At 38.3% G+C, this 14,721-nt stretch overlaps 1 protein-coding gene across 12 annotated transcripts in view; it reads left to right on the forward strand.

The window, feature by feature from the left end:
* CAST (calpastatin) overlaps positions 1-14,721 on the forward strand; it is a 66,158-nt gene that overhangs the window by 47,275 nt on the left and 4,162 nt on the right. For 9 of the 12 annotated variants that reach the window (XM_061445336.1, XM_061445332.1, XM_061445333.1 and 6 more), the window contains 14 exons: positions 936-1,028; positions 2,188-2,271; positions 3,823-3,870; positions 5,413-5,517; positions 5,816-5,917; positions 6,596-6,700; positions 7,743-7,826; positions 8,584-8,631; positions 8,794-8,889; positions 9,498-9,596; positions 10,675-10,776; positions 12,500-12,602; positions 13,067-13,110; positions 13,559-13,648. In XM_061445336.1, coding sequence (XP_061301320.1) covers positions 936-1,028; positions 2,188-2,271; positions 3,823-3,870; positions 5,413-5,517; positions 5,816-5,917; positions 6,596-6,700; positions 7,743-7,826; positions 8,584-8,631; positions 8,794-8,889; positions 9,498-9,596; positions 10,675-10,776; positions 12,500-12,602; positions 13,067-13,110; positions 13,559-13,648 — 1,203 coding nt within the window. The remainder of the gene's footprint in view (positions 1-935; positions 1,029-2,187; positions 2,272-3,822; positions 3,871-5,412; positions 5,518-5,815; positions 5,918-6,595; positions 6,701-7,742; positions 7,827-8,583; positions 8,632-8,793; positions 8,890-9,497; positions 9,597-10,674; positions 10,777-12,499; positions 12,603-13,066; positions 13,111-13,558; positions 13,649-14,721) is intronic. The other 3 variants (XM_061445328.1, XM_061445339.1, XM_061445331.1) reach the window with 2 other exon arrangements.

Raw genomic sequence — 14,721 nt, forward strand, 5'->3', positions numbered from 1 at the left:
ATCTTGTAAAGATGTAAAGGGGGCTAAAAAAAAATTTGAAGGGGGGCTTTTGACAAGGCCCTGCAGGGACAGGACAAGGGGGAACAGCTTTAGCCTGACAGTGGGGAGCTTGAGATGAGATCTTACGAAGAAGTTTTTCCCTGTGAGGGTGGTGAGGCCCTGGCAGAGGTTGCCCAGAGAAGCTGTGGCTGCCCCATCCCTGGCAGTATTCAAGGCCAGGTTGGATGGGGCTTGGAGCAATCTGGTCTAGTGGAAGTTGTCCCTGCCTGTGGTAGGGTGTTGGAACTGGATGAGCTTTAAGGTCCCTTCCAACCCAAACCATTCTGTGATCCTGTGATCATCCTGATTTTCAGCTGTAAATCCTGTTTATCATAGGAATTATAGGAATAATAGAAATTGTCATTGCTCAGATTCTGCTGTACCTCAGTGGGTCAGATTACTTTCTTTCTGCATTATTCTGCATAATAACGGTGTTTTTTCTGGCTATGAGCAAGAGTAGAAAAATGTATGTGTTTTCTTAGCTATGTGAGGTGTATTTAAAACTTGTATCTGATGTACTTTTCTCATGTTTCAAAAACCTTTCTTGTTTCCTATGTAGAGAGCAATATGATCTTATACATCCTGGGTTTACCATGTCAAAGCATTTCACAATTGTATTATATGATATTGTGCTCCCTCCCCTCTCCCATCCCCCCTATTTTTTTCCTTTTCCCCTCTCCTTAAGAGGAGATACATATTGATTAGACTGTGTTAATCTTCCCACATGATTTGCAATGTCCTCCAATGTGATGTTAAGGAAATCAGGTAAAGCCAAACAGAAATGACCAGTCTGGTGCTGGCTGTTTGTTTCATATGCAGCATAAAAGATCTATGAGGTAAAACCTTTGTCAATTTAAATTAGTAATTGAATGATTTATGAATTTTCTTAAATGCAGAAAATTAAAGGTGTTGTAATGGAAGTTCTTGGTACTCTTGGTGGACCTGAACCTGAACCTGAAGATCATACCCCTGTTGTAGAGGTGGCAGAGGTATAGTCTTACTCACTTTTACAGCAGTTTTCAGACTCTCCCATGGAATCACATGACCTCTTTGTTAGATATTGTACAAATGTGTAAAATAGACTTTCATATCAGAGGCCTAAGGAATGTCTGACTCTTACATGATTAAGAAAATTAAGAAGTGAAGAAACCCTGAGTGGATACAAGTAAAAAAAATTACAGTAAGATGGTTTGGAAAATTATAAGCATTTCATTTGACTCTACAAGCTTACATACATACACTTCTCACTGTGTTAGTTATAGCTCTGTTGTTTTATTTTTTCTCAAGCACTGGGTACAATTTATAGCAAGCTTTTGTTTTGCATATGTTTATAATTTCATTTTTAATTGACTTTTCAGGTGTTTAGTGCCTGTGCTCCTTTATCCATCAGACCCCATTATTTTCTGATTTGGGTTTTGCCTTTCACTCTGACTTCTAAGAATTTTGTTTTTAACAGTTAGATTTTAACAGTAGCCCTGTGTTTGCATGTTAAACTTTGACTTTTTAGTCAAAGTTTAGTCATAGTTTAGTTTTGCAAACTCTGCCTATAACTCTGCCACTAACAGTTATTTTCCCTTGTATTCACTTACAGCTCAGAACATACAAATGACAGGGAAATAGCAGAGAATAATTTGTCGCTGAGAAAAAATGTCGGAGCTAAATTTTTACCAAAAGGAGCATGTAGTAGTGCAGGTAGTGCAGTAGCCTGGGCCTTCAGATTACATAGTGGATGCATTAATTCTGGAAGGATATCCAGAAAATTAAAGGCTGGATTTCAGTAACAGTGATGGAAAAAGATACAGAATTATGGCTTCTGTAATCAAAATGATGAAATCCAAGGAAACCTGAGGGTTTTGTACACACAGAAATTCTCGATGTGCCACAAAGCTATAGCTCTGAGTATTTTTTTAAATTTAAAATAGTACAGCTGTGTTCACATATGGCACTGATTCTTAAACCAAGATGATTTTACCATATAAATTTGATAGGAATAAATTTAGGAATTTTAATATCTTACTATATGGAATAATTTTATCTGATACCAATTCTTCAAACAATAGGCTGATGAATCTTGAAGTTGAGTCTGCTTTGGAGTTTTTTTATTGTAATTTCTGTGATTATTATTATTTATTTTTTTTTCTTTGTAAGGCTAAAGCTAAGGAGAAAAAGGAAGAAAAGGCTGGAGAACTTGATGATATGGTACCTCCAGAGTACAGGTTAACACTGAAGTTGGTAAGTTTTTTGTATCTTCATTGCCGTGTAAATAGGGCACGTGTCTGACATTTTTGTCTCAGGGAGGGAAAGAGTATAGGAAAATGAAGCAAAACTAGTGTTTAATCAGCAGCTTTTTCCTGCTGGTGATTTCTGTATCTCTAGTTTCCTTCCCTTTGTGGGCATGAGTGGGTTTTTCAGGCGTATGAACAAAGATCTTATCTTCCCAAATCACATACTTTTTCTCCAAGAGTGGTGTTACTTGTTTCTGATACTAAAACTCAATATGGTAAAATCCATCCCTTTACGGAAGTGCTGGTAGGTATCACTTTGTAATGTAACCTTGAAACAGTGTTGTAAAATGGTATGAAAATTAAACTAATTTTTTTAGAATGTCATTTCCAGGTGATGGAGCTTTTTCTCAAGGTGAAAAAAACCAACCATAGAACTGAGATGTGTTTTCCATAAAGTTCAGATTTGGAAGGTTTTGCAACAGTTTAACTGATGTTACCAAGGTTGCTATATAAAATGGTCTTGCTAGAGCTGGATGTTAACATTGTTGTGAAAGGAGCAGTTTTACCCCTCTTTTTAGAGATTTCAAGACTACCTGACTACAGACGTGGGATTTAACTCCCTATTTGTTAAGCGCAAAAGTTTATCCTTTGCACTCAAAGCCTTTTTTACTACTAGATGAATTCTTGATAGTTTACTAGGGAATTAATTTCTGCTGCATGTTGATCCAGACAGGAATGAACTCTTTCTGGTCTCGTGGCCTGTTTGTGCTGACATTGTATTTGCTTGTTTTATCCATTTACCTGGCTATGTAAGAATTTGCCCTGTTTAGAGGGTTTCCTGTAACTATGTTACTGAGTTCATCTTGTGTCTATCATAGTAACATAGAATCATACACTGGTTTGGGTTGGAAAGATCATCTAGTTCCAACCTCCCTGCCATGGGCAGGGTCAGCTCACACTAGACCGGGTCACCCAAGGCTCTGTCCAACCTGACCTTAAACACTGACAGGGGTGGGGCATTTATCATTTCTCTGGGCAACCCATTCCAGTGCCTCACCACCCTCACAGTAAAGAATTTCTTCCTTTTACCTAATATGAACTTCCCTGTTCAAGTTTAAAACCATCACCCCTTGTGCTATTGCTGCAGTCCTTGATGAAGAGTCCCTCTCCAGCATCCTTGTAGGCTCCCTTCAAATACTGGAAGGCTGCTCTGAAGTCTCCAAGTCTTCTTCAGGCTGAACATCCCCAACTTTCTCAGCCTGTCTTCATACAGGAGGTGCTGCAGCCACCTTACCACCCTCGTGGCCCTCTTCTGGACTTGCTTCGGCAGCTCCGTGTCCCTCTTATGTTGAGAACAGCAGAACTCCATGCAGTACTTCAAGTGGGGTCTCACAAGAGCAGAGCAGAGTGTCAGGTTCACCTCCTTCATCCTGCTGGTCACATTCCTTTTGATACATTTTGATGCGTTCTTTTGATCATTTACTTTATGTTACTTTGCTGAAGCATGGAACTTCTTAAAACAATGGAAAAATGTCAATTATACTTCCTTTACTTCTAGGATAAAGATGGAAAACCAGCACTGCCAAAGCCTGAGGAAAAACCTAAGGTTAGAAAACTGACAATGTTGAGAGAGTGTGAATAGATACCCTGTTTTCTCCTTCTCTGTTGTCATTTCTCTCTCTGCCATCATGTAAGTCTCTTGGTCTGCTTGTGTGTTTACTGCCTTCCACAAAACCTGCTGATCTGAAGTGTCAAGTGAAAGTTGGATTTCTTGCAATTTGCTGGCTGCGAATGAAGAGCTAACAGTAAGAAAAAAGTTTAGAGATAACTGACACAGGAGAGAATTACAGAAATAACTGCTGACGCAAACAAAAGCTGTGTGGGGTGTTAGTTTAAGGTATTCTGTAGAAGTCTGTTGGAATTGTTGAAGGACAGAGAGAGGCAAGGCAGGAAAATCTTTTGTTTTCTTGACAGTTCCCTTTCATTAGTCATCACATATAAAGGAACATGACTGGAAAGAGGGAAAAAGCCACTGTGAATATTTTCCTAATCACGAAGAACAACTTGTACTTTGCAAAAAGTATCCATTGTGGCCTAGGATGTGTAAGATAGAATGAAAAGATTGGAACTTACAGAGGTTTTTTTTAAATTTAAAATGCACAGGAAGAAAGCAAAGATTGGGAAAAGCAAAGGAACTGTGCACTGAAGAAACGGGGCTTCACTTTGCAAATACTGTGAGTTGATGAGAGCTGCCAAATTGGATAAGTACAGTAAACCCCTGTTCTTCTGAAATGAGTCAGGATCAATCTGAGCAAGAGTGACACCATGCCTTTTAGCAGGAATGTGAACTCGTTTATCTTATTCAAGCTTGAAATACCGAGGAGTGCAAAGGCAGTGGTGTAAAGACTTTTCATTTCTGGAAATTCGTGTGTTGGGTCTTAGACATGGAATCGTCTGTAGTGGGTGTTGTGATAGAGCTGCACAGAAGGAGCACCTGCCAATCATGTCATAGGAAAAAAAGGGAGAACAGTTCTGAGGGAGCCAGGCACTGATGTTTAGGAGACAAGCATTCCTGTTTCATAGGGAGTACAAAAGAGAAGGACACAAAAAGCAGAAAAGCTCCAGAAGAGGAACTTGGCATGAGTTAAAGGAGGTTGGTTCATGGCTTAACTGAAGTCCAGTACAAAACCAAAGCAGAAGATGAACTCAGAATCATGAAATCTTATGCCAGAAGAATTAAGTGGTTGGTAGGAGAATAAATATTTCTGTGCTCTTTCATCTTTATCAGTCAGAGACACAAATATAATTCAGTAGTGGTTCTGTAAGTTGTTCTGTTAAATATCTGTTTTTCTAGCTAAGAGGTTCCTTTTTCCTTTCAGTAGCCGTGTAAACAGTATTGAACATCATGTTCTTTACATTGTACTGACTTTTGATAACAAAGCAACTGACTCATTCTGAAAAGCTATTTTCTTTCTTTATGCACCACAAAACTCACGTTGTTTTGTTGCACATAAATGTGAAAGATTATTTTGGTGTTGACTACAAAAGTTTTCATGCTTTCTAAGTACTTGAAATAAAATTCTTGGAAAGATAAATTAAAACCAGGCAGTGAGTCACCTCTACCACATGGGATTGGTTTTTTTTGCAGCCTTTGAGTGAATCTGATCTTATTGATGAATTTTCAAAAGACTTTGTGTGCTCTGCCCAGCCTGCAGTACAGTCCAAACCATCAAATCCCAGGAGCATGTCCAAAGTATGTCTCTCTAGTTCAGTGAAGATGCTGACAGTGATAGTTTTGCTAAGAGTGGATGATGTTACTATTCTTTCATTAAAAATATTTTCTTCTGTTTTTGGTCCCGTCCCCCAACCCCCAGTTGCATGGAGGATTGGCAGTTAGGCCTTAACTGAGGGGTTTTTGCCTTTAAATTTAGACTTTTCTTTCTTGGTCTGTACTGTATTAAAAAGAAAGGGGGGGGGGGAGGGCACTTAACAGCCACCTTTTGGGTTTCTGAGCATAATCAGTAAAATGTAGTGTAATTGTTCTGTTTCAGACGCCTTCAGATTCTGTGGCTGCAAAAATTACTGAGGATGAAGCAGTCCCTTGTGCCACAGCTTGCACTCTGCAGTCTTCAGCTGCAACAGCTGTGTCTTCAGTGAGTAGTCTTAGCTGGAAATTCAGTGCTTCATTTATGCAATGGTATACCATGTTTTCAAGATGCTTGTTTCAGTATTTTATATTAATCCTCCTTAGAGGTAAGCCACAAAGGCAGTGTGCTTTCAAACAGACAAACAAAAAATAAAGTCAAACGCAAACTGAATGGGGAAGATCAGAGACCTTCTTAACAGAAGAAGTCAAACTGACAGTTCTTGTGGTCTATTCTAGCACTTACTGCTGTAAAAGGGATGTTGCTTGTGAACATAATGGATACTTGCAGGAAAAGACAGTTTCTACAAAAAAAATAACAATTGTCCTCCTGAATAATTTGAAGGAAAATGACATTAAAGGCTGACATTCTTGCACTTGTTTGCAGAATATATATGATTTTATTAAAACCCAAAACAAACAACCTCCCTGTGGAACATTTTAGCTGTGATTAAGTCTTTGGAAGGGAGATGCCTGTTTACAGAGCAACCTCTGACAAAGTTTCCTTATGCCTTGAACCCAGGAGATTCCAAGTATGTGAAAGCAATTAAGGAAAAAAGCATTACTGTTTTTTGGTTTACTTACCAGTTTTTACCTTAAGGAATGTGTGGCTTGTATGTGAACAGGTTTATTCAGCTGCAGCTGAACTGCAAAGTAAGAATTGTTTTTTACTGTATCAATACCCCAGCAGGTTGGCCAAGTGGCAGATGAAACACTGGAAGCCTTATCCAGTACCCTAGGAAAGATGGAGCCTGATCCAGATCAAAAGAAGCCTGCTGTGGACAAAATTAAGGTAGAGAAAGAATCAGAGCTCAAAAAATGGACTGTTGATGTAATTATCTTCAGTGTTACTGTATTTCCTCAGGCTAGAAATAATTTAGAGGTAATACTTTTAACTTTTTTCTTTTTTAAAAAAAAAACAAAATGTACCTATGAAACCAGTTGTGTTCTGCTTAGGAAGTACTAGTAGGCTTTCAGCAGAGGGAGTATATTTTCTTATAATTTTGCCTATTACAATACAACAGTTCCCTCAGCTTCTGAAAACTGCATTTGTTTAGTGTCTTACTGCTGAACCAAAGCAGAATTAACAGGTACATCAGAGGTAGCAATCTTCTTTCAAAAGGCACCAAATTCATGACGAGTTGTTTAAATTACAAGTGATACATAAACCTGTTTTTGCCACTTATCTTGTTATTTTAACAGGGAGCCTTAAGCAACACACTCAAGTATGTGTGTTCTCCGTGAATGCTGTTCATAGTCCCAGTCTAAATACCCCCATTTGCCACCCCAGACCATGGCCCAGGTGGTATTGACTGGAGCCAAAACTAGGAAGGACAGCATTTTGAGTGGGCTGGAACTCCATCAAATAGAAGTTCCCGAAGTTGGCTTTACTACCTTTTTCTAGTTGCCATCTTCTAACATAACATAAGAGGATAGTGCTTTTTGAAGTTGGCTACAGATTTCTCTGTCCAGCCTTCCTTTGCACACAGCCCAGACAGCTGTTGAGAGGATTTCAGAAGAAGTCAAGAGTTAAGACTCGGGTATAAATCTATTTTAGATTGGTCTGTGATTGTCTGTTTACTTAACTCTGTTGATCTTCATTGAAATAGGTAGAGGTACTTCTGATATATATAGGAGGAAACAGGCAGAGAATTAAAGGCTTTCTCAAGAGAATAGGCTTTCTTCTAATTTTCAAGAGGTTTTTATCTGATAGTTGGATTAGAAAGACTAATTTGACTCAGGAGACCAAAGACCTCAAAAGCTTGCTCATCTGCATTTCTGTTGGAATGTAGTTGTTTGGTTTTATTTATATTATTTTGATTTTGCCTTCACAGGAGAAAACCAAACAGGAGCAACACAAAAAACTGGGTGAAGATGAAGAAACAATTCCTCCAGAGTACAGATTAACAGAAGCAAAAGTAGTTTATTTAATGTGCTATCTTACTCTTACTTTCCTTCCGTTCCTAAGAATACATAGATGAAACTGAAACTCCATTTCATTTTTATATGTTGGTGTTTAGTTCAGCCACTTTTTTAGCATATAAAAATTTCTGTTTGTAGTTTCTGAATATCTGACATCTATCATTAGATGCCTGAATAGGCACAGAAGTAGTTTGGATGTAAGTACCTACACAGGAATAATTAAGGCTGAGATTAGTTCCCTGAAATCTTCCATTAGCTTTCTGTATTCTAGTACTTAGTAAATTGTGTTTGCTCAAAGCTTCAAGGTGGTATGCTTGCAGACATCACCACATGACTCATTTGACATAAATGGGTAGTTTAGGTGTAGCCAAGATTTGCACAACATCTGCCACAGCTGCCATTGTGAAAAGATAATGGCCTTTCTGAAATCTGTGTGCAGGATTATTGTTACCAATGTTGATAGAGGCTGGTATTTTGTTTACTACTTGTGCTATTTCTGTGGAAATTGAAACATTAAGTAGGGAAGCTCAGAATCCCACACTGAATCACTTTCCAGCACTCAGATATTTTGAAGTTACAGGACCTGGATTTATTAGATGACACTTTGAGTAACAGCAACAGATGGAAGAGGTTGCTTAGTTAGGTCGTTTTCTTGTGTAATACTCTTCTGTTTGCTGAGTGCTCTCAGAGTACTTGTATTGAAAGTCATTTAAAGATTGCTTGGTATAATACATGGGGATTTTTGTTTTGTAGGATAAAGAAGGAAAACCACTCTTACCAAAACCAGAAGAAAAGTCCCAGGTAAAAAAGTGAATATTCAGTGTTTCATTCATTAATTACTTACCCAAATGTCAGTAAGGTTTCCCAGTTTTCAGTTAAAAAATGGAGATAGACTATGTTACCTGCTCACTTTTTAGTAGATGAAAATGCTTACAAGCCTCTTCTTTTTGTTCTTAATGTTAGCCTATGAGTGAAAATGATCTTTTAGAGGGTTTGTCAGAAGGATTTTCCTATTCTCCATCTCCATCTGCACCACTACCTACACAAACTGTAATAAAGGTGAGTATATTTGATTTCTGAAAATTTGTTTATTTTCAGATTATTTCAACTGATATTTTCAATTGATATCAATTGATATTTTCAATTGATATCAATTGATATGTTATGTTTTCCTCAAAAGTTCATGTAAACTTTCTCTAATCAAATTCAGTAACTAAAATTTAAAATATTTTTGCAACAAATTAATAGGAGAGCAGTATTTTAATAATAAGGGAAAAAAATAGATAAGTTAGTTGTCATCTTTTAACAGCTGCTTGCATAAGTAATGCTTTGCAGTTGAGAATTTTAAAAGTCTTATTTGAGAATATAGATGGGCTTGGTGAAGTCTTAGCTCCTCTGAAGGTATATTAAACCTGTCTCTGACTTAAGCTATGACAAGGTTTAACCCAGTAGCTGGGATGGAAGATTGAACATGAGCAAACTGAGATGCAAAACAGTTGTGCAGTGCTTCACAGAAAGACGTTTCAATCTGAAATAAGTAGAGCTTTGAAAAAAAAATAAAGTCCTAGAAATAAAGAGGACAGGTATTGCATTTTGGAGGCATGGAATTTGATGTATGTTTTTATTTTAAACCTCTCTGTTAGTAATGATGCTGTGTCTTGTTTCAGAAAACCAAGAAGGTCAAAAATTCTGCAGGTTCTTCCGACATTGTCTCTGCTGCTACAGTTTCTTTAGTGCGCTCAGCAGCTCCTCTAGCTTCTACCTCTGTAAGCAACCTTTTCTGTAAATCCTATTCTGAAATTCAGAATTGACTAATTAAGAGAGATGGAAGCATGATCTGACCAGTTTTATTAATACAGACTATTGCACAGTTAAACAATTTGTTGCTAGTAATGGCAAGTGGGAGGAAAGAAAATGTTCCCCCTGGGAGGGGAGGGGGAGAGAAAGTACGAATTTCTGGACAAAGTTACAGAGCACATCGTAGGATGTCTGCATTTCCTTTCTGTGTGTCAGTGCAGGTAGTTACCTATGCGCAAGTGGTTTCATTTTGAGGCTTGGGCCCTTAGCAGAACACCATTTTTTTCCTGGTTAGGTAAGGAACATTATGAGAACATTTAAAATAATAATAGTGTAGCCATCACCAATCACCATAGCAGCAAAGTCATTTGTTAAGCTTCTAAAAGGAGGAGTTCAAGATTAAAGAAGGGACAGGCAGCACCAGCACCTTCTTTTAATACCAGAACTTCCCTTCCTTGCTTTTAGTTGTCATGTTGCCTGGATCATTTTTTAACCCATTTTGATCTGTGCAGTTGTGCACTAACCAGTGTTTCCAGCCTAATTTGAGAGGGGACTATAAAGCTCCTCCTGCTTGGGTTATTATTGGTTTTAAGGGCTTTTTTTTTCCGAACCATTTTTTGAATAGAGCTGGTGTGAATTAGCAAAAGAGGATATATATTGTGAAGATAAAAATGTTAATGGGTTTTAATTCAGATTGACATTTCTTTAACAGCTAATCTGCAGTGATAATGATGTTTGCAAAATCAGTGGCATTTGCCAAAACCCAGTCTTTTCATAGAACTGTTCTCATTAAATCGTTTAGCCCTATGTGTAATGAAAGTCATTAAAATAAATTCTATAACCCCTTCTTGAAATTATGTTTTCTGTATGTCCAAATATTCTGTAATTGTTTTCCCCAGTAGTGCTCTACACTGTAATTACAAAAGGAGAGCTGATTGGTCATTGTTCACTAGTTGACAGTTCATTAGTCAGTACTTGTATTAGCTTGGTGAATTGAATTATTTTTACAGCAGATTTGCATTCATGAATATGTTTATACTTTGTTAGGGAGGGAAAGAGATGGATGAAGCCTTGGATCTCCTGTCTGATTCCCTGGGACAGAGGGAACCTGTCCCTGATGAGAACAAACTGGTTGTGGACAAAGTAAAGGTAACAGAAGACATTCTGAAACTTGTGCAATCTGGTGGGTAAACTAAACAACTGAAAAAAAACCCTAACAGAAGAAAAAACCCCAAACAAACAAAATCTGAGGTACCTTACTTGTTGGATGTTTTGTTTTTTTTTTTTATATATATTTTTTAATACTGCAGTATGTCTTACACACTTATAGGAGCATATGGTATGTCATTTTAGATACAGAAGTAAGATTCCTAGTAAAAAAAACAACATACTTTTATATTGTCCTAAATGGAGGCATATCAGCCACTCTTGAGCCAACTGGATTACTTGTGTGTTTTGTGACAAATGTTGAATTAGATAAATATACGTTAGCCACTTAGGGGTGAGTGTTGAAATATTACAGGAAATTTGCAATAATTTGGTTTCAGTGCCTTTTATTGTTATTCTAATTATTTTCCAGGTGTCTTCTATGGTGTCTGTTCAAAAAAATTAATTTTGTAGCCTTCTTTTTGTCAAACTTGGACTTGTATAACCCCATAAAAAACAAGTTCATCAACAGACGTTTTCATTTAATCAGTCCCATTTTTTAACTTGCTTGTTTCTGCTTGCTTTGTCTTCATTCAGTCTTTCTTCATATACTTGTATAAAGATCTTGCCTGTAGTAAGAAAATCAGGCACATTTCTGCATAATAGTAAATTGTAAACTGAAATAATTAAGAAAAAGGATGCTATTGGGGAAAAAAAAACAAACCCACCGTAAGATGCTCATTGATAAATTCAGTCTGGAATCTAGAAGAAGATTAATCTCAGACAGGTTCCTGTGCAGAGGTTATTGGCTGCCTTGGGAATAGGCAGTAGGCAGCCTGGGCAGCATTGTCCCTTGCTATAGCAGAGGAGTGAATGCTTGATGTGGTGTATCTCACACCAGCTGCTGTGTTTCAGTGGAGCTGTGGGAGCCTAGCTTTCTTCATGTGTTGTTCCTTATAAAAGGCATGGAAAATGCCTATGTTCAAAAAATAAAAAAAAAAATAATTAAAATGTCTTCATTAACAAATACAAAAGTACTCTTCAACAGTATGCTTAAAAACCTACTTGTATGCAAACCAGGTGTTTTGTTTGGTACATTTCTGGTATGTTTGTCAGAAAGCTGTGCAGCTTAAATTGAAAAATAAATGTAGTGAAAGGAATGCTTCCCTCCTTGATGGAGTCTCCAGAGCTTGTGCTGCTCTGGCTTTGAGTTGTGTTGGATTTGAAACTGAGCCTGGCTTTGAAGTCTGATGAGAAGCGTAGGCCACTCTTGATCAGTTTGGGTGTGAGGCTGATACATAGCCTGTGTTCTGCTGAAGGTACTGGGATGCATTCACAGGTAAGACATTGCAGGAACATTGGCTTTGTTTTAAAGATACAGTGCATGGATGAGATTTGACGGAGAAGTGTGGAATGACTTCTTTTAGCCATATTGTTGAAAAGCAAAACTGAAAACTGACATGACTTCTTTGTTTATTTTGACATGCTGCTGTTTACGTATGTCTAACTTACTAAATGGGTACACTTACTGAGAGCTAGTAATTTTAAAACTTTCAGGCATGAAACACACTTCATAGTGAAATAAATATATATGTTTTTTTCTGATAGTTTAAAAATTTTAAATTTAAAAAAGGTTCTGTCCCAAGTTTATTTGCGTACTCTTGACTACTGTTTGCTAATATTTCTATCATAAGTATTCAGTTGTTAAAAACTTAAATGCTTTCAGGAAAAGGCTAAATCTGAACACAGAGACAAACTTGGAGAAAGAGATGATACCATCCCACCTGATTATCAGGAACTTCTGGAGTCAGGTGAGCAGGTAAGGAAAAGTTAGTTTTGTTAACTTTGTTAGTTTGGACTTGCAACACCATAAATCTGTGTGTATGAGCCAGTCTGTCCTTGTTGGTTTTGTAAGAACAGGGAAGCTGAGGAAGTGGGTACTATATTTTCGTATTTGTGTTAAACATGTAAATATCCTACAGATAGAGTAGCTCTGTATATCCTTGCATGCATTTAATTCAAAAAACAAGAAAAAGTAGGTTTTGATCAGTAGGTTTTGGATCAGAAAATTGCTTTTCCAGTAGACTGCATAGAAAGATGATATTGTAAATGTAACAGGCTATGAAAAGATACCATGAACTGTCTTTGAGTACATAGCACAAGAAACAAAGAAATCAACTTTCTTCATGATCTGTAAACCCCCAATGTCATATATAAGTATACGTGTATCTTAAACCTGATCTGAGCAGTTCAAAGTGAGGATATAATCTTTTTCTTCCCACGGGTAAACCAGTAAAGCAAACAGCAAAGGGCAGTGTGAAACACAGAGAACCAGAGGTAACATTTATGGTATCTTTGCTTTGTTGTATGCTGTGTCCTCTGACCTGTTTTCCAAAGTAGTGTCATTGTAGGCTCAAGGCATGATTCACTGCAGGTTCTCATAAATGCTATTGAATGGAGTAAGTAATAGTAACTTTGTGAATAGTAAAATTTCTGTGAAGATTAACAATAATTATAGTTTTTATATGCAACTAATGATGTGAATGTTCAGGTACAGTATTGAAAGAAACTGTGTCTTGTAAACCTCAAATAGACATCTCTGTCCTAATGTATGTGTAGAGCCCAGGTATAATTTGGTTTTAGGGGGTTTTGGTTTTTTTTGTTTGTTTTGTTTTGTTTTGTTTTTAAGAGAAGTATAATTAAAGCAGACGTAAATCCCTGAAACATTAAGTTGACTGTGGGAAGTATTGCATATTGTGTGACTTCAGAATTTAAATTATTGCAGAAGCGAGTGGATGACTCTGCAGCTATCGATGCCCTATCAGGTGACTTTGATACTAGTGCAAGGGCTCCTGACACACCACAGAACTCAAAGGTAGGACATTTTCTCTAATAACTTGGAAAATAAACAGTTTTTCACTACTCTATGGAAGTTTCACTTTCTGGAGTAGCTCAGTTTAGGTTTTGAGCTAGCCTCTTTGGAAGATGCTGTCCAAAGTGGTTGTCTTACTACTGTGATAGAAGTTTCATGCATCTTGCTGTGAACTAAATGTTTGGAAAAAGGAAGATTTTCTGATACGTGGAGTCTCCCCATGACCAGGCCATGTGTGCCTGAGCCCAGAACCACCCCTGTGTGCTGGGCTGCATCCTCAGAGCATGAGAAGCAGGTCGAGGGAGTGGACTCTCCCCTTCTGCTGCGCTCTGGGGAGAACCCCCTGCAGTCCTGTGTCCAGCTCTGGGGCAACAATGCAAGAGGGATGTGGAGCTGTTGGAGCGAGTCTGGAGTTGGCCAGAGAGATGCTGCGAGGGCTGGAGCAGCTCTGCTCTGGAGACAGGCTGAGAGAGCTGGGCTGGTTCAGCCTGGAGAAGAGAAGGCTCCTTAAGGGGAGACCTTAGAGCAGCTCCTGTGCCTAAAGGGGCTACAGGAAACCTGGAGGGGGGAAGGGTCTGTAGGGACCCGACAAGGGGGAATAGCTTTAACCTGACAGAGGGGAGATTGAGATGAAATCTTGGGCAGAAGTTCTTCCCTGTGGTGAGGCCCTGGCACAGGTTGCCCAGAGAAGCTGTGGCTGCCACATCCCTGGCAGTGTTCAAGGCCAGGTTGGATGGGGCTTGGAGCAACCATGTCTAGTGGAAGGTGTCCCTGACTGTGGCACAGGTTTGGAACTGGATGAGCTTTAAGATCGCTTCCAACCCAACCCAGTCTGTGGTTCTGTGATGTGATGTGTTTTGTCCTATGCCCTAATCTCTCACCTGCAGACAGAGGGAATGATACACATGGTTTTAAATGATGAATACTTTTTGTACTTTTTGTAGCTGAGTAAAGCGCCTGCTGTTGTCTCTCATGCTACTGACTTCTGCCAGCCTATCCCTGCCTGCTTCCTGCAAGGAGAAACGAAAAAAAAAGCTTGATGTTACAAGATCTTTGATCTTTCGCCAAACCAGTAT

This window comes from Pezoporus flaviventris, unplaced genomic scaffold, assembly GCF_033815535.1.
Source record: "Pezoporus flaviventris isolate CSIRO_AGI_PZ_B2104156 unplaced genomic scaffold, CSIRO_AGI_Pfla_v1 ptg000004l, whole genome shotgun sequence".
NCBI classification, from domain to species: Eukaryota; Metazoa; Chordata; class Aves; order Psittaciformes; family Psittacidae; genus Pezoporus; species Pezoporus flaviventris.